Source organism: Mustelus asterias, chromosome 14 (genome assembly GCF_964213995.1).
Source record: "Mustelus asterias chromosome 14, sMusAst1.hap1.1, whole genome shotgun sequence".
NCBI classification, from domain to species: domain Eukaryota; kingdom Metazoa; phylum Chordata; class Chondrichthyes; order Carcharhiniformes; family Triakidae; genus Mustelus; species Mustelus asterias.
In genome coordinates this window covers 4,056,719-4,080,265 of record NC_135814.1, presented here as the reverse complement: position 1 = coordinate 4,080,265, position 23,547 = coordinate 4,056,719, and the positions used below count along the sequence as shown (strand labels likewise).

Sequence of the window (23,547 nt, the reverse complement as noted above, 5' to 3'; positions counted from 1 at the left end):
TAGCCAGTAAAATATATCAATCTCATTTTTAAAAATGTTTAATATTTGTTGATGGGATGTGTTCATTGCTGGCATTCGTTGCCCACACCTGAGGACATTTAGGAGTCAACCATATTGCTGTGGGTCTGGAGTCACATGTAGGCCAGGCCGGGTAAGGGCAGCAGATTTCCCTCCCTAAAGGACATTAGTGAACCAGATGGCTTTTTCCGACAATCGACAATGGTTTCATGGTCATCAGTAGAATTTTAATTCCAGATTTTTATTGAATTCAAATTAAGGATTTGAACCCAGGTCCCCAGAGCTTTACCCTGGGTCTCTGAATTACTAGTCCAGCAACAATACCACTCCGCCACTGCCTCCCCATTGGCCCAATAACTACTGCTTTGTCAGAGGGAGAATTCCACACTCTGTACGAGGAAGTGTCTCCTTGTTTCTCTCCTGAATAGCCTGGCTCTGACCTTGAAATAAGTGCCCTTGTTCTGGGCTTCCAAGTCATGGAAAAAGTTTCTCCCTGATCACCCTAACGATTCCCTTCAATGTCACAAAAATCTGAGAGGAAGTGGTGGTGGTTGTATTGATCTATTGATGTGAAATACAATGTTGAGGCTGTAACGTACCCCGTCACAAGATGGCACATTGTTCCAAGAGCTTGTGTTGAGCTTCATTGGAATTGCAGGATGCCAAGGTCAATATGGGATGGAGAGTTAGTGTCGAGTGACCAGAAGCTGCCATGGGTCATACCTGTGGACTGAATGGAGGTGTTCAGCTTAAACACTCTCCCAACGTGTGTCTGGTCTCCCCAATAAAGAGCAAACTACATCTGCAGTAAATAATTATACTAAATTAGTCATTGAACCTTAATCAAGGAACCACTGATGTTGGCAATCTCATAGCAAAGGAATCATCCTTTAAATGATACTTTTCGCTGTTATTTTTATACAAAAGTTACTTTATTACAAATATATACAGTCACTTACAATCCAGTGAATAGCATCTACAGTTAGCGCCAGTAGGAAACCCAGGCTGTATTGTGAACACAGGAATCCTGCACCCCGCAATTCCTCCCCAGGAACCAGAACCGTACACAATCCTACAATTATTTACAATCCCTAGCACGTGCTACCATTGCTTTCATTTACACTTTTGTATGCATAGTTTGTGCTTTCCAATCAGAATGTCTTAGAGGTGAGTGTGGGGAGAGGAGTATGTAGTTTTATCAGGAATGCAAGTTTCTTTATAAACCTGAAAGTACCTGAAATGGATTCCATTATTGCAATTACATTAAGTGTGTACAAGATGAAGAAAATCCTTTTGTCTTATTTTACTTCATCCTTACTAAATCCCAACTCTGACTTCTCCCCAATCCAGTATCCTGGTCTAAACCACTTCATCCACCAACTAGATCTGGCTATGACAACTCCCAGTGCGAGGAACTGATATTGGTTTTAAAATTCTTTCACACACACGGGTGTCGCTGGCTAGGCCAGTATTTATTGCCCATCCCTAATTGCCCCTTGGTAAATGAGCCGCTTCTTGAACAGCTGCAGTCATAGAATCATAGAATCCTACAGTGCAGAAGGAGGCCATTTGGCCCATCAAGTCTGCACCGATCATAATCCCACCCAGGCCCCATCCCCATATCCCCATGCATTTACCCCAGCCAGTCACCCCGACAATAAGGGGCAATTTAGCACGGCCAATCCACCTAATGTGCACATCTTTGGACTGTGGGAGGAAACCGGAGCATTCGGAGGAAACCCACACAGACATGGGGAGAATTTGCAAACTCCACACAGACAGTGACCCAAGCTGGGAATTGAACCTGGGTCCCTGGCGCTGTGAGGCAGCAGTGCCAACCACTGTGCCATCATGCCGCCCCATGTGGTGTAGGTGCATCCACAGTGCTGTTGGGGAGGGAGTTCCAGGATTTTGATCCAGCGACAGTGAAGGAACGACGATGTATTTCCAAGTCAGGATGGTGAGTGGCTTGGAGGGAAATCTGCATGTATCTATTGCCCTTGTCCTAGCTGCTGGAGGTCATAGGTTTGGAAGGTGCTGTTGAAGGAGCTTTGCTGAGTTGCTGCAGTGCATCTTGTAGATGCTACACACTGCTGCCACTGTGTACCGGTGGTGGAGGGAATGGATGTTGAAGGTGGTGGATGGGGTACCAATCAGCTGGGCTGCTCTATCCTGGATGGTGTTGAGCTTCTTGAGTCTTGTTGGAGCTGCACTCATCCAGGCAAGTGCAGAGTATTCCATCACATTCCTGACTTGTGCCTTGTAGATGGTGGACAGGCTTTGGGGAGTCAGGAAGTGAGTTACATTCCACAGAATTCCCAGCCTCTGACCTGCTCTTGTAGCTACAGTATTTATACGGCTGGTCCAGTTCAGTTTCTGGTCAGTGGTAATGCCCAGGATATTGATAGTGGGGGATTCAGCAATGGCAATGCCTTTGAATGTCAAGGGAAGATGGCTGAATTCTCTTCTATTGGAGATGGTGATTGCCTGGCAGTTGTGTGGCACAAATGTTACTTCTCACTTATCAGCCCAAGCCTGAATGCTGCCCATACCCTGCTGCCAATGGACAAGGACTGCCTCAGTCTCTGAGGAATCGCAAACAGCACTGAACATTATGCAGTCGTCAATGAACATCCCCACTTCTGACCTCATAATGGAAGGAAGGTCATTGATGAAGCAGCTGAAGATGTTTGGGCCTAGGACACTACCCTGAGGAACTCCTGCAGAGATGCCATGGGACTGACAACAGTCCACGGCCATCTTCCTTTGTGCCGGGTCTGAATCCAACCAGTGGAGATTTTTCCCCTGGTTCCTATTGGCTCCAGATTTGCTAGGGCTCCTTAATGTTAAATGTTGTCAAGGGCAGTCACTCTTGAGTTTAGCTCTTTTGTCCGTGATTTGACTAAGGCTGTAATGAGGTCTCTTCTCTTCCCGAAGGTGGCTCAGGAAGGATTGATCGTGGCCTGTTTCCTTTAACCCTTTACCAAGTCACTTGTGTAACATCCGGATCAGTCCTGTTACATTCCCCAGCACCATCTCTGAGCCCTGAGTCAAATCATGTCATAGCGACCAGAGCTGTACACAGTATTACAATGTGTATTGAATCGAGGATTGGACCGCCATGAATTCTCAGGATTGGGAGGTAAATTCAGTGATCCACAAATGGAACACCAAGGGGGCACAGAGACCAAACTCCAACATGATCATCCACACTCTACAACCCCTGGTCGCTCTGAGCGCGGCTCGATAGTACAAGGAGGGATCACTGAATTACAGTTTGAAGTTGACCATTCCTGTTGGATCCAGTCGGTCAGTGCACACATTGCTCATGAAGAGGAGAAGTGCCCACAGCCACGAGAGCCTTGAAGAGTGTTTAACCAGGAGCTACAGATAGTGCCCCTTTCTTACTCTCAGAATATTTCGAAGGTTTTGCAGCCAATCAAGTGTATTCACTGTTGTAGGAAACACAACAGCCAGTTTGTCCACAGCAAGATCCCACAAAAGTAATGAGGCAAAATTTTGAGGTGTTGCTTGAGAGATGAATGTTCATAGAATCCCTACAGTGCAGAAGGAGGCCATTCGGCCCATCGAATCTGCACCGACCACAATCGAACCCAGGCCCTGTCCTCGTCACCCCACAAATTTACTCTGCTAATCCCCCTGACACTAGGGTCAATTTAGCATGGCCAACCCACCTAACCCGCACATCTCTGGGAGGAAACCGGAGCACCTGGAGGAAACCCACGCAGATACAGGGAGAACGTGCAAACTCCACACAGACAGTGACCCGAGGCCAGAATTGAACCCAGGTCCCTGGTGCTGTGAGGCAGCAGTGCTAACCACTGTGCCACTGTGCCGTCCTGTTAGCCAGGTATTGGCAGTGGACACAATCAGTTTTCCTTTCCTAACTAATCATCTCACTTTACCTGTATCCCTCAAAATCCGGAACAGAAAAGGCAGTGGGTGAGATTTTCCAGGCGCACTTGCCCTGAAACTGGAAAATTCCACTCCCCCCCCCCCCCACCACACCCCCTCCCCCACCCCCGCCCCCCACCGAGGTCAATGGACCTTTCCATGGTCCGCCCCTCGCCCGCTCCAATTCCCATGCCGGGCGGGACGATAAAATTCATCCCAGAGAGTGGTCATTCGCCACTGAAACTGCACAGGCTGCATTGGGAAAAGAGGGCGTATGTGAGAGTGAAGCTCTCACCCACTAGGCCCTGTTAGTTTTAGAATCAGTCAGATCAATATTGCAACAGTGACTACACTTCAAAAATCATCTCGCTGGCTGGGAACCACCTTAGGACATTTTGATATTATGAAATACGACATATGTTGACCAGAGGATTCTTATCTATTTCTTGCTCAGTTTTCTCCCCGATCTCAAAGTTTTTGTTATGGTGCCTGGAGGAGCCTGAGTGCAGGCCTCGACAGAGAAGGGGCCATCGCAGGCTGGTAGTGTCCTCACCATTGCAGTGCAGTAGTCAGCGAGGGATGCTGGGTGGCCCTGGGGGACGCTTTGCTTTCCCTCATTGAGGTACAGTGTGGCATCCTTAGCCCTGCAACCAGCTAACTGAGCCTGCACTGAGGTTCATCCTGAGCTGAGACCTTGTCCTAACACTGAGTGCTGCCTCTGCAGTGAAATCACGAGGGGAACTCACTCAGTGTGATTTTTTTTTTGCCTTTGAAGCTGAATTTAACGGTGTAACTCGCATTAATATACTGTCTTGTCCTTAGCAAGACACTTTGCTGGAGCATAATCAGACAAAGAAACTGGCACAAAGCCAAAGACCTAAAGCTCGGTTAAAGGGATATGTTGTAAGGAACATCTTAAAGGAGGAGAGGTTAAGGGAGGGAATTCTAGAGCTCAGGGCCCAGGCAGCTGACGGCATGGCTCCCAGTAGTGAAGTCAGGAATGGGCAAAAGGCCTGAATAACCACCGGCCTGTACAGCTAACTGGTCAACCTGATCTCTGACAACAGTTACTTCCCATCAGGACTCATTAAAACAAGGAGGGAATTAAAATCTTGCACAAGTTGATATTAGCATTTACATCTGCGCTTTGACAAGTTTCCAGTCCCATTGGGAGAAAGATCTGTGTTGAAATCAGTTGGCGTAGTTAGTGCAGGAGGTCCTTCTGCTGGACTGTCTGGTACCAAACTGCAGTGGGGAGGTTCTGACAGCCCATGTACTCCCGCTTCACTTCTTCTGGAGTTAGAGGCGGGTTGTTATAACAGGGTCCTCCGTAGATGGTGCTGTTCAGGAGTCCAGAAGTGGATTCAACTACTCCATGACTTGAGAGCGCAGTCCATGCAACATTCTGGGAAAATCATAAGTCAAATCGAGTTTAATGCTTTTCTGAGCGGAAGTTAAAAGTCCAATAATTCAATCACAATTGATGTGCCATTCCCCAGCAAAAATATTCCACACCCCCCGTTTAACTTGGACTAAGATAAATTGTGTTCTGCTATCTTGATAGCTTCTCCCAATTGCAGTCAATAATCATACAATCCCTACAGTGCAGAAGGAGGCCATCTGGCCCATCGAGTCTGCACCAACCACAATCCCACCCAGGCCCTATCCCCATAACCCCCCATATTTACCCTCCTAATCCCCCTGATGCTAAGGGGCAATTTAACATGGCCAATCAACCTAACCCGCACATCTTTGGACAGTGGGAGGAAACTGGAGCACCCGGAGGAAACCCATGCAGACACGGGGAAAATGTGCAAACTCCACACAGACAGTGACCCAAGCTGGGAATCGAACCCGGGTCCCTGGCAGTGTGAGGCAGCAGTGCTAACCACTGTAACACTGTGCCTCCCTTAATTAGTTGACCCCAGTCACAAACCATGGTTACCGCTCAGCCAATAGACATTTTGTTCTCTTGAACAAGGCTGAGGTTTCAGTCCATTCCCCCGGATAACTTTTCCCTCAGTCTGTCCCGACATTCACTGGACAGCAAACAGATCCACAATGATCCTCAGCACCAGTCCCCACCCCCTTGTTAGCAAGGCACATGTTATACCCTGAGTAGTGAAAGAACAATCTTGTGCTCTAACTAGCAAGTGTAATGAACAGAAAAGAGATTTTCAGGACAAGAGACGCTTATGCTTGCAACATGGTGACAGGGAAAGAATGGGTGTGTCCCAGTAGGGTGTGGGAGAAAGTGGGGCTGCTCCCCAGTGTGGGGAGAGAGAATCAGTAGGTGGTTCTCCAGTGTGGGGAGAGGAGAAATATCTCCAACTTGGTATGATGACCAATACACCCATTTCCCTTCAATATAAGGGTATTGTACAGTGGGGCCACTCACTATCCTTCCAGAGGATAACATGGGAACGCAAATGGAAGATAAACCCACTATTTAAGAAGGGAGGGAGAATGGAGAACTACAGACATGTTAGTTTGATCTCAGCCAAAGGAAAAATGTTAGAATCTATTATAAAGAATGAGGCAACTGGACATTTAGAAAGTAAAATTGGGCAGAGTCAGCGTGGATTTATGAAAGGGAAATCATGTTTAACATGTTTGAATTTTTTAGTAGAATAATTAAAGGAGAACCAATAGATATGGGGTGTTTGTATTTCCTGAAGGCTTTTAAGAAAGTCCCACACAGGAGGTTAGTAAATAAAATTAGAGCTGATGGGATTGGGGTGATGTACTAGAATGGATTGAGAATCGGTTAACGGAGAGTAGCCAGGCGGTATGAGGCTCGGGCAGTCAAGGGGGCAGTTTTTAAAGCCTGTCTTGCATGCCATGTGCATTCTTAAACTGACCTTGAAGAGGTAATCGAAGAGACACTGATCGGGCTGCAGCTCTCCCCAAAATTCAGTGAAGCAGGAGGCCCAGGTGAACTCTGACCCCCTGCTGTTGCTGATCAAGATGACGTTTGGATGCTTCTTGGAAGAAAGCAGTTTCTTCGCCAGAGTCCCAGGATAGCTTTGATCGACAAATATTAGCACCCGTCGCGCGTTGCACCCTTCCAGATCCATCAGAAACTCTCCCACCGTGTACTTCTCCTTCTGGTCAGCCTGAAGATTTAATTCATGCACAGTGTTCAAGCCTGAAATATCACATAAAACTGGGACTCCACTTGTCTGTCTAACATCTTAGCTGCTCTGATGGCCTTGCTTGCAGATCAGAAGAATCATAGAATCATGCAGCGCAGAAGTGGCCCTTTGGCCCATCGAGTCTGCACTGACACGCGAGAAACACCTGACCTCCCACCTAATCCCATTTACCAGCACTTGGCCCTTAGCCCTGAATGTTATGATGCTCCAAGTGCTCATCCAGATACTTTTTAAAGGATGTGAGGCAACCCGCCTCCACCACCCTCCCAGGCAGCGCATTCCAGACCGTCACCACCCTCTGGGTGAAAATGTTTTTCCTCACAACCCCCCCTTAAACCCCTCATCTTGAACCAATGTTCCCTTGTGAATAACCCTTCAACTAAGGGGAACAGCTGTTCCTTATCCACCCTGTCCATGTCCCTCATAATCTTGTATCACTTTCAAAAACTGTTTGAGTGCTTTACTCTTTTAAAAAATTCATTCTTGGGATGTGGCCATCGCTGACAACGGTTATAGCCTTGGGGAAGCTTGGGAGAACTGAATGACGTTGTTGAGCCTCTTTGGTAAGCAGTTAAGAGTTAGCCATGTTGGTTTGGGGCTGGAGGAAGCGGCTCAGACTAAGTAAGGAGGGCAGGTCTCCTTCCCTAAGTGACCTTAGCGAATCAGTTTAGTTTTTAAGGACAAGCTGACAGTTTACACGGCCACATTTATTACCCCAGCTTTTTTTAATGTATATTTAATAACTGAATTCATACTTGCAAATGGCCATGACCGGAGATGTTTTATTTAGAGGGTGACCGATTCCATGACACTATTCAAAGAAGAGCAAAGGGAGTTCTCCCTAATATCCTGGGCCAGTATCCTTTCCTCAACCAATGCCCAGTCATTATCACATCACGGTTTGTGGGTTCTTGCTGTGTGCAAATTGGCTGCTGTGTTTCCTACATTCCAACAATAACTCCAAGTTTATTTATTTATTTATTGGTGTCATAAGTAGGCTGTGTTGATGTATTGACCCGAACAGGCGCCGGACTGTGGTGACTCGGGGAATTTCACAGTAACTTCATTGCAGTGTTAATGTAAGCCTTACTTGTGACACTAATAAATAAACTTCAGGCATAGTTTCATGGTCGGTGCAGGCTTGGAGGGCCAAAGGGCCTGTTCCTGTGCTGTAATTTTCTTTGTTCTTTGTTCTTAGGCTTACATTAACACTGCAATGAAGTTACTGTGAAAATCCCCCAGGGGCCACACTCCGGTGCCTGTTCGGGTACACTGAGGGAGAATTTAGCGTGGCCAATGCACCCTAACCAGCACGTCTTTCAGACTGTGGGAGGGAACCGGAGCAGCCGTGTTCCATTGGGTACAAGCACCGAGGGAGATCCTGGGGCAGTGTGAAGAGTTGTTTGAATGGGAGTTCTTTCTTTTCCACAGTAATAGGGGCAGGATCACCTCAATAAGATGATTGACAAAATGTGTCATCAGCTCAAGGAGACCAATTAGTGTATAAGTCACCTGAAAGTCCGTCGGTGATTAATTAAAACATTCATCCCCAGGTAGAAATAAGTCTGCACCTGCACAAGCCACGGGCGAATTACTGTGGGAGATTACTGAGAAATTAAATTCCAGGTGTGCTATTTATCATCAGGAATTTAAAAAAAATTCAAACTCATTTTCCAAACTGTAATGAATTGTCCAAAGCCCCCTTCTGTTTCCTGGATCAGATGCCAGGACAAAAAAAACTGGGATTGAGGTGAAATAAAAGTGTTGCTTCTCCAGCTTCACTGGAACTTAGTCCTTGTAGCTGCTGCCTTTTGTGATCCGTCTAAACCAGCCCCTAAAAGGGTGCCTTAGACAGACCATTATTCAGCTTTCTCCATTCCTCAATTACATTTACAAATAAACACTTTACAATTGTCTTTTTGTGCTTTTGAATGGTGTTCCTGATGTTGAAAGGCTCCCTTTAAAAATAACTTTACCCTACCTGAAAAAAGGAATAATGTTATCTTTCCTATTTTCACCTTCAATTTGAGACTATGGGAAACAGCCTGGGCTCAACCTGTTCTGATACATCAAAGGTTCAACATGTACCAGCATGGAGTGCTTGGGCAGAATGACCTGTTGCTGTGTTGTAAGTAACAACATCCGGAAAAGGATTAGAAGGGGGCAGTTTGGCGCTTTGAACCCGCTCTGCCGGACAAAGTCCATTTTGATGCCTGTCCTCAATAACTTGACTCCTGAGTTCTACCTTGACTGATTCAAGTCTAAACTCAACCTGTACCAGAGCCCAGGGTATGAGGGGCCCGAATAGGTGAATGCAGTGAAACCCAGCCAGTGAGTTACTTTCAGAAGTTTTTAAAGTTTATTTATTAGTGTCACAAGTAAGGCTTACATTAACACTGCAATGAAGTTACTGTGAAAATCCCCTAGTCGCCACACTCAGGCACCTGTTTGGGTACACTGAGGGAGAATTTAGCACGGCCAATGCACCTAACCAGCACATCTTTGGACTGTGGGAGAAAACCAGAGGAAACCCACGCAGACACGGGGAGAATGTGCAAATTCTACACAGACAGTGACCCGAGCTGGGAATCGAACCCAGGTCCCTGGCGCTGTGAGGCAGCAGTGCTAACCACTGTGCCACCCTGCCTCACTGTTGGAAAATAAGATTACTAACATGCAGCATACCCTATGAACAGTAATCCGATGGTAAACAGATAACCTGCTAAAATCAAAGGACTAAGCTCAGCCAGGACACTGGGAAAACTCCCCTCGGGATAGTGGGTGTGGGGTCTTTCACGTGCACCAGAGTGGGCGACTACTCAGCATGGAGTTCAAAAGGGAAACTCCTGCTTGACCAACCTTATTGTTCTTTTAAAGGAGGTTACAGAGAGAGTAGATAATGGTAATGGAATAGATGTAATGTATCTGGATTTTCAAAAGGCCTTGATAAGGTGCTCCATAATAATCTATTGAATAAGGTTAAGGAATGTGGAGTCAGGGGGTAGAGTGTATTGCTAGCTGGCTTCAATACAGAAAGCAGAGAGTGGGAATAAAGAGTTTAAGTTTATTTATTAGTGTCACAAAGTAGGCTTACATTAACACTGCAATGAAGTTACTATGAAAACCCCTAGTCGCCACACTCTGGCACCTGTTCTGGTACACTGAAGGTCAATTTAGCATGGCCAATGCACCTAACCCGCACGTCTTTGGACTATGAGAGGAAACTGGAGAACCCGGAGAAACCCATGATGCAGACACAGGGAGAACGTGCAAACTCCACACCGACATTCACCCAAGCTGGGAATCAAACCCGGGTCCCTGGTGCTAACCATTGTGCCACTGTGCTGCCCCAAGAGTAGTTACTCCGTGTGACAGAAATCAAATAGGAAATCCAGAAGAAATGTCTTTGCCCAGAAAGTGGTGAGAATGTGGAATTCCGCCATTGGGCAGTGAGTGAAGTGAATAGTACGCATTTAAGAGGAAGACAGATAAACAAATGAGGGAGAGGGGAATAGAGATTGTGCTGACAGAGTGAGATGAGGTAATACAGGTGAAGGCTCAAGTTAAGGTAAACACTACCATTGAATGGTTGGACAGAAGGACCTGTTTCTGTATTTGATTTTGATTTGATTTGATTTATTATTGTCACATGTATTAACATACAGTGAAAAGTATTGTTTCTTGCGCGCTATACAGACAAAGCATACCGTTCATAGAGGAGGAAACGAGAGAGTGCAGAATGTAGTGTTACAGTCATAGCTAGGGTGTAGAGAAAGATCAACTCAATACGAGGTAGGTCCATTCAAAAGTGTGACAGCAGCAGGGAAGAAGCTGTTCTTGAGTCGGTTGGTACGTGACCTCAGACATTTGTATCTTTTTGCTGACAGAAGAAGATGGAAGAGAGAATGTCCGGGGTGCGTGGGGTCCTTAATTATGCCGGCTGCTTTGCCGAGGCAGCGGGAAGTGAAGACAGAGTCAATGGATGTAAAAACGTACAAAATAGGAGTAGGAGGGGGCCACTTGAGCCAGCTCTGCCAGCCAGAGTCCACATTCCGCCCCCTGCTCTCCATAACCCTTGTTTCCCTTGTCAATCAATAGTTTATCTAATTCAGCCTTGAATATATTCAATGACCCAGCCTCCACTGCTCTCTAGAGAAGGGGATTCCATACGCTAACAATCCTCTGAGAAATTCCTCATTTTATTCCTCAGAAGACCACTTATTTTAAAACTGCCTCCTCATTTTAGATTCCCCCACAAGGGGAAACATCCTCTCAGCTTCTACCCTATCACACCCCCTCACTTATGTTTCCTATGTAAAGGCAAAGGCACCTCTGACAGTGTAGTGCCCCCTCAGTACTGCACTGGGAGCCAGTCTTCTTTATCGGCTTGGGTCCTTGCATTCCCTAGAATCTAGTGTGACATTACGACGGAGCAGAATCTCAGTGTTTGTGTAAATACCTACAATTCCATTTTTATTGACGTCCCAGAGTAGCATGGTCCCATCATTTCTTGTGGGGCTGTTGAGATACAGAACCAGAGAATCGGCGCAGTTGACGGCACGGCAGATGTAGGAGATGTAACTGCGAATCATCACCTTCTCTGTGGCTGGGTAGATGTCTTCAGTCTCCTCATCCACTGGAAAGAAAACAGTGACATCAGGAGGCTGACTCAACTCACTCATCTTTCAATCAACACCACCAAATGAATTCTCTGCTCATTCTCACATTGCTATTTGTGGACAAAGGGTAATCCTGACTCGAAATGTTGGCTCTATTCTCTCTCCACAGATGCTGGGCGGGATTTTCCGGCTATGCTCGCCTCGAACCTGGAAAACCCCACCCGAGGTCAACGGACCTTTGCGTAGTCTATCCCCTGCCCGCTACAAACCCTGTGGAGGGCGGGACGGGAAAACTCCCCCCGCTGAGATTCTGTTTCAGATTCCAGCACCCGCAGTATTTTGCCTTTCTGTTCAGTTGCTATTTGTGGAATTTGCTGTGCACAAAGTGGTGACCACATTTCCCACATTATAACCATGGTTACACATCAGAAGTACTTCATTGGTCATAAAGCGTTTTGGGATGTCCTGGGCTCTTTATAAACGCAAGTCTTTATTTCCAATTTATTTTCCCCAATTTCTCTCCCTCATTTTCACTTTCTCTCCTTCACATATTTATCCAGTTCTCTTTTGCAGGTTACTATTGAATCTGATTCCAGTGCCCTATTCCCGGCTTGCACATTCTCCCCGTGTCTGTGTGGGTTTCCTCCGGGTGCTCTGGTTTCCGTCCGAAAGACGTGTGGGTTAGGTGCATTGGCCGTGCTAAATTGCCCCTTAGTATCCCGGGTTAGGGGGAATTAAACGGGGTAACATGTGGGGTTATGGGGCTTGGATGGAATTGTGGTCACCGCAGATTCGATGGGCTGAATGGCCTCCTTCCTTGTAGGGATTCTATGATTCTAAATCTCCCTTCACTGATTACGTTTATCAGTAAGAGTTTTAACAACACCAGGTTAAAGTCCAACAGGTTTATTCGGTAGCAAATTTGCTACCAAATGAATCTGTTGGACTTTAACCTGGTGTTGTTAAACCTCTTACTGTGTTTACCCCAGTCCAACGCCGGCATCTCCACATTAAGTTTATCAGTAGAGAGCCCAATGTGGCAGCATTTACCGGGAATCTGGTTGTATTGCTGATACGGAATGCACTTTGGCTGCATTTACTGGGGAGTTGCTAATGTTGTGACTCTAGTTCCCAGGGTTCGGGTTATTTTCACTGGTGCAGACTGATATGTGTTGGCATTTACCTGGGATCTGGCCATCCCCTGCAAAGAAGATTTTGATGTTCTCTGTCCGGAAGCCGTTCCTCCGCAGCATTCGGTAGAAGTATAACACGTTGTACACGTGCCGCTGGTATGTGAGGTGCTCCCTCCACCCTCCTGAAAATTAAGCATATGGCAGCAATGAGGAGACAAAGCTGTGTGCAACAACCTACTGCTGTAAGACTCGGCACACACAGGGATCTGGACTCATGGCCTTGGATCATGAATAACATTCTTGCCTGAGACAGGAGCTTTGGGTTTGAACAGAAACTTGAGCCCTTCATCCAGTCTGGCTCTCCAGTATGATCCTGCGTGCTGTCGTGTCAGATTCCTGTCTTTCAGATGGGATGCTAAACTGATTCCCCTTTCTCAGGTGAATGTTAAAGGTCCCGTAGCTGGTATTGGAAGAAGAGCTGGGACAACGTTCACCCTTTAAGCAGCATCACGCAACAAAATTATCTTCACCATTACAGCATTGCTTCACTCCATTCCTCTTCCCTACTATCTCTTGTTCTTTGCCTCCCCTCTCTACCTTTCTCACTCCTCCCTGCTTCACTCTTCTATCTCCCCTCACCATTTCTGCCTCTCCGGCTCTCTTTCAGTTTTTGCCTCCACTTTTACCATCCCTTTATCTTCCTCCATCTCTCAAGGAAATTTGGCATGTCCGCTATGGCTCTCACCAGCTTTTGCAGATGCACCATAGAAAGCATTCTTTCTGGTTGTATCACAGCTTGGTATGGGGCTCCTGCTCTGCCCAAGACCGCAAGAAACTACAAAAGGTCATGAAAGTAACCCAATCCATCACGCAAACCAGCCTCCCATCCATTGACTCTGTCTACATTTCCCGCTGCCTCGGCAAAGCAGCCAGCATAATGAAGGACCCCACGCACCCCGGACATTCTCTCTTCCACCTTCTTCCTTTGGGAAAAAGAAACAAAAGTCTGAGAACGCGTACCAACCGACTCAAGAACAGCTTCTTTCCTGCTGCTGCCAGACTTTTGAATGGACTTACCTTATATTAAGTTTCTCTACACCCTAGCTATGACTGTAACACTACATTCTGCACTCTCTCCTTTCCTTCTCTATGAACGGCATGCTTTGTCTGTATAGCGCGCAAGAAACAATACTTTTCTCTATATGCTAATATATGTGACAATAATAAATCAAATCAAATCAAAATCAAATCCTTTACTCTTTCCTCTCCCAATCCTTCTTGTCTTATCCACCAGCAATGCTCCCCCCAACTTTCTCCTTCGCTTTGTCTCCTCTTCTCACTCTCTCTCCACTCCATCCCTCCCCCATTTTCCTTCACACTCTCTCTCCCTGTTTCTCTCACTCTCCCTCTCTCTCATGAACACACGCACACATCTCACCGGAGAGCAGCACTCCATGGTCACATGTCTGGTACATGCGACAGGACTTCTGTGATGACAGCTGTTGTCGGTGACACCGGCGTGTGTTTTTGTTTAGTTCACAGTTGGCGGCGGCAGGGTTGGGGCTGGTGATGCTGAGAGGCTGAGGACACGCTGCAAAACCCTTCTGTTCTGGAAGGAGAAAAGACAGTGTTTACCCTGAGCTCATCCCGTCAAACCACAATCAATCCTGTTGGGAAGAGGGAGAGTGGAGGGTTCCTTAATGCAAATCATTGACCTCATATCAGAGTGGTGACTGATATTTAATCCCGGATTGAAATCTGAGAATTGGGGATCAAATTCTGCTCCCTCTGAAATATTCTGGGGAAATTGTGCTGTAATCTGCCCATGGGGAAACCCGTTGGCTTGGACACATCGCCATTTTCACACCTCTCCAATTCTGTATTAAAAAATGGTGGAGGCCATTCAGCCCCTTGATCATAGCTCCACCTTCCTGCACCATTCCCAGATATCCTGATTCCATTCGTCTCCAAAAATGTATCAATCTTGGTGTCAAATATACTTGGCTGAGAATCGGTTGCTCTCTGGGGTAAAGAGTTCCAAATAACCATCTGAGTGAAGAAATTTCTCCGCGCCTCAGTCCTAAATGACTAACCTCATATCCTGACTTCTGAATAGAATAGAACATAAAATGGATACAAAACAGAAGCAGGATATTCACCCCATCGAGTCTGTACCAGCTCCCTGAAAGAACAGTGTCGTTAGTCCTGCCCCTCGGCCTTTTTCCGGCAGTCCAAGCTTTCTTTTCCCCCTCAGATGTTTAGCCAATTGCCTTGTGAAAACTTTGATTGAATGTACCTCCAGCAGCCCCTCAGGCCATGCCTTCCAGATCAGCTGTGTAAAAACATTTCTCCTCATGTTGCCTTTTGTTTTTTTGACAATTACCATAAATCTGTATCCTTATAAAGTTTTAAACTCTCTAGCCAGGGACAAATAGCCTATTCAGTATCTACCTTGGCTAACCCACAAAGAATGTTATACATTTCAGTGGAATCACCTCACATCCTTATAAACTCCAGAGAATCTAGAACTATCCTGCTTAAACTCTACCATTCTGACAGCCCTCCCCCATCTGGAATCATTGCATCCCCTCTCCATTAACACCAATATCAGGTGGGTGTCACACTGATATTCCATTTCATCCCTGAGGATTCAAGCCTCGCGATCTGGGTAAAAAATTCTCTCATTCTTTTTTCTGGCAGACTCGGCTTAAAGAAATAATTTATCAAAGACGATCAAACATTCAATAGAATACACCAGGTTAATTTCAATAATTACAATTGTTCAAAGTTAACCAAGGAAGTGGGATGAAATGAAATGGGCCCAAATTGGAATATCTTACAAATATTCCAAATTTTACTGGGAGTGTTTGATGGGGACAGTGTAGAGGGAGCTTTACTCTGTATCTAACCCCGTGCTGTACCTGTCCTGGGAGTGTTTGATGGGGACAGTGTAGAGGGAGCTTTACTCTGTATCTAACCCCGTGCTGTACCTGTCCTGGGAGTGTTTGATGGGGACAGTGTAGAGGGAGCTTTACTCTGTATCTAACCCCGTGCTGTACCTGTCCTGGGAATGCTTGATGGGGACAGTGGAGAGGGAGCTTTATTCTGTATCTAACCCCGTGCTGTACCTGTCCTGGGAGTGTTTGATGGGGACAGTGTAGAGGGAGCTTTACTCTGTATCTAACCCCGTGCTGTACCTGTCCTGGGAGTGTTTGATGGGGACAGTGTAGAGGGAGCTTTACTCTGTATCTAACCCCGTGCTGTACCTGTCCTGGGAGTGTTTGATGGGGACAGTGTAGAGGGAGCTTTACTCTGTATCTAACCCCGTGCTGTACCTGTCCTGGGAGTGTTTGATGGGGACAGTGTAGAGGGAGCTTTACTCTGTATCTAACCCCGTGCTGTACCTGTCCTGGGAGTGTTTGATGGGGACAGTGTAGAGGGAGCTTTACTCTGTATCTAACCCCGTGCTGTACCTGTCCTGGGAGTGTTTGATGGGGACAGTGTAGAGGGAGCTTTACTCTGTATCTAACCCCGTGCTGTACCTGTCCTGGGAATGCTTGATGGGGACAGTGGAGAGGGAGCTTTATTCTGTATCTAACCCCGTGCTGTACCTGTCCTGGGAGTGTTTGATAGGGACAGTGTAGAGGGAGCTTTATTCTGTATCTAACCCCGTGCTGTACCTGTCCTGGGAGTGTTTGATGGGGTCAGTGTAGAGGGAGCTTTACTCTGTATCTAACCCCGTGCTGTACCTGTCCTGGGAGTGTTTGATGGGGACAGTGTAGAGGGAGCTTTATTCTGTATCTAACCCCGTGCTGTACCTGTCCTGGGAGTGTTTGATGGGGACAGTGTAGAGGGAGCTTTACTCTGTATCTAACCCCATGCTGTACGTGTCCTGGGAGTGTTTGATGGGGACAGTGTAGAGGGAGCTTTACTCTGTATCTAACCCCGTGCTGTACCTGTCCTGGGAGTGTTTGATGGGGTCAGTGTAGAGGGAGCTTTACTCTGTATCTAACCCCGTGCTGTACCTGTCCTGGGAGTGTTTGATGGGGACAGTGTAGAGGGAGCTTTACTCTGTATCTAACCCCGTGCTGTACCTGTCCTGGGAGTGTTTGATGGGGACAGTGTAGAGGGAGCTTTATTCTGTATCTAACCCCGTGCTGTACCTGTCCTGGGAGTGTTTGATGGGGACAGTGTAGAGGGAGCTTTACTCTGTATCTAATCCCATGCTGTACGTGTCCTGGGAGTGTTTGATGGGGACAGTGTAGAGGGAGCTTTACTCTGTATCTAACCCCGTGCTGTACCTGTCCGGGGGATTATGTACTAAAAACAAAGAGGTAGAAGTTAAAGAAGACACCAACCTACACAGCGGAGTCTCTGCTCTTTGTGAACATCCTTCTGTGCCACCACTAGAGGTATGAAATGTATCTCGCAGAGTCCCACAAGCCGCTCCTCTCTCCGGGACCGATCCCCAGTGTTGCGGAGCTCCCTGTTCGGACTGCTCCTGGCAGCCTGGGCCTTCAGCCTGCTCCTCGCTCGCTCTTTGGCATTGTGTCGCTCATTACGACTGGTCCTCCTCTTCAACAGGTTCTCGCAGCGGCTCTTCAGGGCTAGGGTCATGCACTCGTAGTTACCTGGGGTTACAGGTCACCGCCATGAGTCACGCTAACACACTGTTCACCCCACCAGCAGCACAAGAAACTCTTTAACCCATTGTCTCCCTCCCCCATCCCATTGTAAATCTTACTGCATTCATTTATTCAATTATTTTTTGAAAGCTCATTTGGATTTAATTCCTTCTTTCTGGTTAAGCATCAGCTTTCTCTGTAAGAAAGTTATCTTACGGTTCCTTTCTTTGTCCCGTTGATAAATTATCTTTAATTTATGTGTTTCTGTTCACCCATCATCTGCTGTGCTCAGTGATCTCTGCACTTACTCTCAGTCCGCACCACCTCAGTTCTCAAAATTCTCATCCTTGATGGCCTTTGCCCCGTTCCTATTCTGCAATCACCAGCCCTAAACCCTCCATTCTATCTGCGTTCCTCCAGTTCTGGCCTCTGGTACATCCCTGATTTGAATCCAGTTGTGGTTCTCTGATCTGGAATTCCCGCCCTAAACTTCTCCACCTCTGTAACTTGCTTTCCTCACTTAAGATGTTCCTTTAAACTCACTTTTGGTCTCCTGTTCTAACATTCCCTCATTTATCGTGTCAAATGTTGTTGGTAAATGCTCCTCCTGCCAAGCACCTTTTTCACCATTTTTCTGCATTAAGTTTGCTCCATCAATGTGCATTGTACCAGCAAATCATCCCTTCTTTACTCTTGTGTTCTCTGTTCTTATTTATGATATCTTTAAATAGTCCATCTACCTTTAAGTGATCATTCAGTTTGGTTCCAGTGACCATATTGCCCTCACATTGCCAAGAATGGAGTACCTGCTGATTAGAAACATGGTTCACTGTCTGTCTGACCTTGTTGTCTGTAAAATTAATTACCCCCCGTGTAACTATCTCGTCTTTCTATCATTTCTCCCACATCCCATAATTCTTCACAGCTTGAGGAGATGTGAAACGAGACAATTAGCTTGTGCACACTGGGATCGCACAGAGACACCGAAACAAACATGCAAAATAGGCCATTCGGCCCCTCGATCCTGCTCTGCTGTTCATTAAGATCATGGCTGAGCTGTTTGTGTTTCGAATTCCAAATTCCCATCTACCCCAATAAGCTTTGATTCTGATTGCACGGCGGCACGGTGACACAGTGGTTAGCACTGCTGCCTCACAGCACCAGGGACCCGGGTCACTGTCTGTGTGGAGTCTGCACGTTCTCCCCGTGTCTGCGTGGGTTTCCTCCGGATGCTCCAGTTTCCTCCCACAGTCCGAAAGACGTGCTGGTTAGGGTGCATTGACCTGAACGGGCGCCGGAGTGTGGCGACCAGGGGAATTTCACAGTAACTTCATTGCAGTGTTAATGTAAGCCTTACTTGTGACTAATAAATAAACTTTACTTTATTCCCTTATTGGGAGTTAGGTGGATCTGTTTTCTTTAGTGATGTTTGCTGAGGTGCAATTATTGGCCCAGGGCAGCAGGAGAAACTCCCCTTCCCTTTCTAGAAAGAGTGCCAAGAAATCCACGTGGAAGGGCAGGCCAGGCTGTATTTAAAAGACAGGCACCTCTGACAGCACCTCTGACAGCACCTCTGACAGCACCTCTGACTGTGCGGCATTCCCTTGCTGCTTCACTGACAGTTACCTGGGAGCTCCTGTGTTTGTGATAAGGTGTTTTTAAAATAGTAATTACATTCCTGTGTTTGGCCTCTCTTATTCGGGCTATGGAGGGAGAAATCCAATTCGGATTGCCCTCCTGACCGCGTCCATTTGAGCTGCTGGTGTGAATGTGGAGAGGGAGAGCTTCATCCTCAGCTGTGATGTCCACCTGGTCGAATAGACAGCACTCCATGTCAAGGCTGAAACTCATTCACAGTTTGTGGCTATCACTGGCAGGGCCAGCATTTATTGCCCAGCCATAATTCACTGAGTGGTTTGTTGGGTCCTTTCAGAGAGCAGTTAGTGAAGCAGGTTAGGGGGAGGCGCTGGCCGAGTGGTATTAACGCTTTACTATTAATCCAGAAACTCAGCTAATGTCCAGGTTTGAATCCCGCCACGGCAGAATAAAAAATATCTGGAATTAAGAATCTACTGATGACCATGAAACCAATTGTCGGGAAAACCCACCTAGTTCACCAATGTCCTTTAGGGAAGGAAATCTGCCGTCCTTACCCGGTCTGGCCTACATGTGACTCCAGAGCCACAGCAATGTGGTTGACTCTCAACTGCCCTCGGGCAACTAGGGATGGGCAATAACTGCTGGCCCGGCCAGCGACACCCATGTCCCAGGAATGAATTTTTAAAATCTGCATTGTTGTGCATCTGGGGACACAGGACAGACAGGGTAAAGACAGCAGATTGCCTTTCCTACAGGAATGAACTCATAGTTACAGGGTCACCGTTACTGCTGTGAGCTTTTTATTCCAGATTTATTGAACTGAAGTTCCCAGCTGGCTCTGGTGGGGACAAAGGAAGAGGAGTAGGCCATTCAGCCCATCGAACCTGCTCCATCATTCATTAGATTATAGATTCATACAATCCCTACTGTGCTTTGGTCCATCAAGTCTGCACCGACTCAGAATCTTACCCAGGCCCTCACCCCAGCGCCACGCCTGCCCGCTTACCTGATCCCCATAACCCTTAATCCACCTTACCTACACGTCTTGGGACACTAAGGGGCCAATCAACCTAACCTGCGCATCTTTGGATTGTGGGAGGAAACTGGAGCACCCGGAGGAAACCCACGCAGACATGGGGAGAACGTGCGAATTCCACACAGTGACCCAAGGCCGGAATCGAACCCTGGTCCCTGGCAAACCCTGTGCCACCTATGGCAGATCATCTACATCAATGCCACTTTCCCGCAGTACCTCCATATCAACTGATGTCATTGGTCTCCAGAAACCTATCAATTTCTGTCTTGAACATGCTTCCACTGCCCTCTGTGGTAGGAATTCCAAAGATTCATCGCTCTCTGAGTGAAGAAATTCCTCCTCATCTCCACCTTAAACGGTCGACCTCTTATCCTGAAATTCTGTCCCCTGGTTATAGAAATCATAGAAATCATAGAAACCCTACAGTGCAGAAGGAGGCCATTCGGCCCATCGAGTCTGCACCGACCACAATCCCACCCAGGCCCTACCCCCACATATTTTACCCGCTAATCCCTCTAATCTACACATCCCAGGACTCTAAGGGGCAATTTTTTAACCTGGCCAATCAACCTAACCCGCACATCTTTGGACTGTGGGAGGAAACCGGAGCACCCGGAGGAAACCCACGCAGACACGAGGAGAATGTGCAAACTCCACACAGACAGTGACCCGAGCCGGGAATCGAACCCGGGACCCTGGAGCTGTGAAGCAGCAGTGCTAACCACTGTGCTACCGTGCCGCCCCATGGTTATGGAATCACCAGCCAAGGGAAACATCTTATCAGCCTCCACCTTGTCCCACTCTGCAAGAATTTTCTAAGTTTCAATGAGAACATCGCATTCTTCAAAATTCTCGGGACTTCAAAAAGCCCGGGTCTCCTCAATCTCTCTCCTCATTAAACACTCCGGCCATCCCAGGAGGCAGTCTGGTGAAGCTCCCTACGTTCCCCCATGGCAAATATCTCCTTCCTTAGATAAGGAGAGCAAAACTGTACACAAGAATCCAGCTGCAGCCTTACTGAGGCTCTGTACAATTGCAGCGACACATCTTCTATCCTCCAATCCCCTCACAGTGAAGACCAGCATACCATTTGCCTTCCTTATTTCTTGTTGCATCTGAATGCTGGTTTTTAGGGATTTGAACCCATGCTTCGGACCCGTGGCCATTGCACTCCTGGCTCATTAACATAACCATATTGTTACCATACTTTTAGGAAGGCTGGCTTGTTAGAGAGCAGCTGGCTCCGATGAGACCCTCTGCCCCAGTGAGGGTTAATACCCCTGGGAGGGAGGGAGGGGAAATGATTCTTGAGCATCTGTTACACTCTACGTAACCTGATCAAACATTCAATCCTCACAGAATGCCATCACCTCCTCTCACTCAACACTCTGTGTTGATGACTGAGGCCCCATCAACATCAGGAATACAAGTTAAAACCAAAATTATAACAATAGCCAGCAATATAAACATAACCAAAAATATATAACTGGAATATACCCAGCAATATATAAGTATGATAAACTCGATATAACAATGGCCAGAAAAAGCTGCCAACATATAATACTAACCAGCAATAAATAACCATAACCCAATAACTAGTCACTTATAACCATAACCAGCAATATATAACCATAACCAGCAATAACTAGTAACTTATAACCATAACCAGCAATATATAATAATAACCAGAAAGTTACAGCTAAACCAGCAATAGATAACCATGACCCGGAGGATAGCACAGCCATGAACAATGATGTAAAAACACAACTTGGTGATAAATAAAGACAGAAACATCCACAATCACGCACACACATAAAAACAGCACAAAACACCCAGTACAACAAACTCAAAACTTCTGAAATTTTCCAGAGGTCCAAAAGCATAAAAAAAACCTCTGGCAATTGCAAGAAGCAAACTCTGCACTCGATTTGGGCACTGACTCCAGACATAGTCCCACGCAGACAGACACAGTCCCACGCAATCAGACACAGTCCCATGCAGACAGACACAGTCCCACGCAATCAGACACAGTCCCACGCAGACAGACACAGTCCCACGCAGACAGACACAGTCCCACGCAGACAGACACAGTCCCACGCAATCAGACACAGTCCCACGCAGACAGACACAGTCCCACGCAGACAGACACAGTCCCATGTAGACAGACACAGTCCCACTCAGACAGACACAATCCCACATAGTCTGACACAGTCCCACACAGACACAGTCCCACGCAGACAGACACAGTCCCACGCAATCAGACACAGTCCCACGCAGACAGACACAGTCCCACGCAGACAGACACAGTCCCACGCAGACAGACACAGTCCCACGCAGACAGACACAGTCCCACGCAATCAGACACAGTCCCACGCAGTCAGACACAGTCCCACGCAGACAGACACAGTCCCACGCAGACAGACACAGTCCCACATAGTCTGACACAGTCCCACGCAGACAGACACAGTCCCACGCAGACAGACACAGTCCCACACAGTCAGACACAGTCCCACGCAATCAGACACAGTCCTACACAGACAGACTCAGTCCCACGCAGACAGACACAGTCCCACGCAACCAAACACAGTCCCACACAGCCTGACGTGGTCTCACACAGTAAGAAAATGCTCCACAGTGTCCTCCACATTTGGACACTGTCACAACTCCCATCCAATCTCTTCTATTCCTCTCTCTCTTCTGTTTAGATTTTGCTTTCTCTGACCCCTGCTCTTGGTCGAGAAATCTTTCACTAAAGCACAAACCAGAGCCTGATCATTTATTAAAAATTAATGAGCAGTCCCCACCCTCACGGCCTTGGCCCACGTTCTAACCATTTTAACCTTCATCATTTGTTTTGAGTTTGAATCTGTCAGAGGTCTTTTCTCTCCAGATTGAGTCTTGACTTTTTTATTTTACATTCTCAATATTATTCTGCTTTTCCTTTCAGTGTTTTTTTTAGTCCTGCTGTTGTCCTCTCTCCCGGAGTCTGACTCTCTGACCCCCTCTGGTTATCCCAAATCATACGGTCAGTACATCCCTAACCTCCGTCAGTCAACAGGAACAGAACAAATCCAACAATATACAACGACAACTTGCATTTATATAACCTCCTTAACACAGTATGGACAAAGCGAAGGTGTTTTCACAGGAGCTTTATCAGACAAAGGTTTACCATCAAGCCGAACAAGGAGATATTAGGACAAGTGACCAAGAAGTAGGTTTTTTACTGAGCATCTGAGAGAAGGAGGAAGAGGCCGAGAGGTTTAGAGAAGGAGGTTTAGGGCAGCACGGTGGCACAGTGGGTTAGCACTGCTGCCTCACAGCGCCAGGGACCCGGGTTCGATTCCCGGCTTGGGTCACTGTCTGTGTGGAGTTTGCACGTTCTCCCCGTGTCTGCGTGGGTTTCCTCCGGGTGCTCCAGTTTCCCCCCACAGTCTGAAAGACGTG

At 47.0% G+C, this 23,547-nt stretch overlaps 1 protein-coding gene across 1 annotated transcript in view; it reads right to left on the bottom strand.

Moving 5' to 3' along the window:
• Window positions 1-4,698: 4,698 nt before the first annotated feature.
• The window catches only part of LOC144503989 (uncharacterized), a 19,815-nt gene continuing 966 nt past the window's right edge, over window positions 4,699-23,547 (bottom strand). Inside the window, exons 2-7 of the mRNA XM_078229138.1 lie at window positions 17,199-17,471; window positions 14,279-14,449; window positions 12,891-13,022; window positions 11,552-11,724; window positions 6,795-7,049; window positions 4,699-5,338 (exon numbers count right to left, since the gene is read on the bottom strand). Coding sequence (XP_078085264.1) covers window positions 5,138-5,338; window positions 6,795-7,049; window positions 11,552-11,724; window positions 12,891-13,022; window positions 14,279-14,449; window positions 17,199-17,471 — 1,205 coding nt within the window. The 3' untranslated portion in view covers window positions 4,699-5,137. The remainder of the gene's footprint in view (window positions 5,339-6,794; window positions 7,050-11,551; window positions 11,725-12,890; window positions 13,023-14,278; window positions 14,450-17,198; window positions 17,472-23,547) is intronic.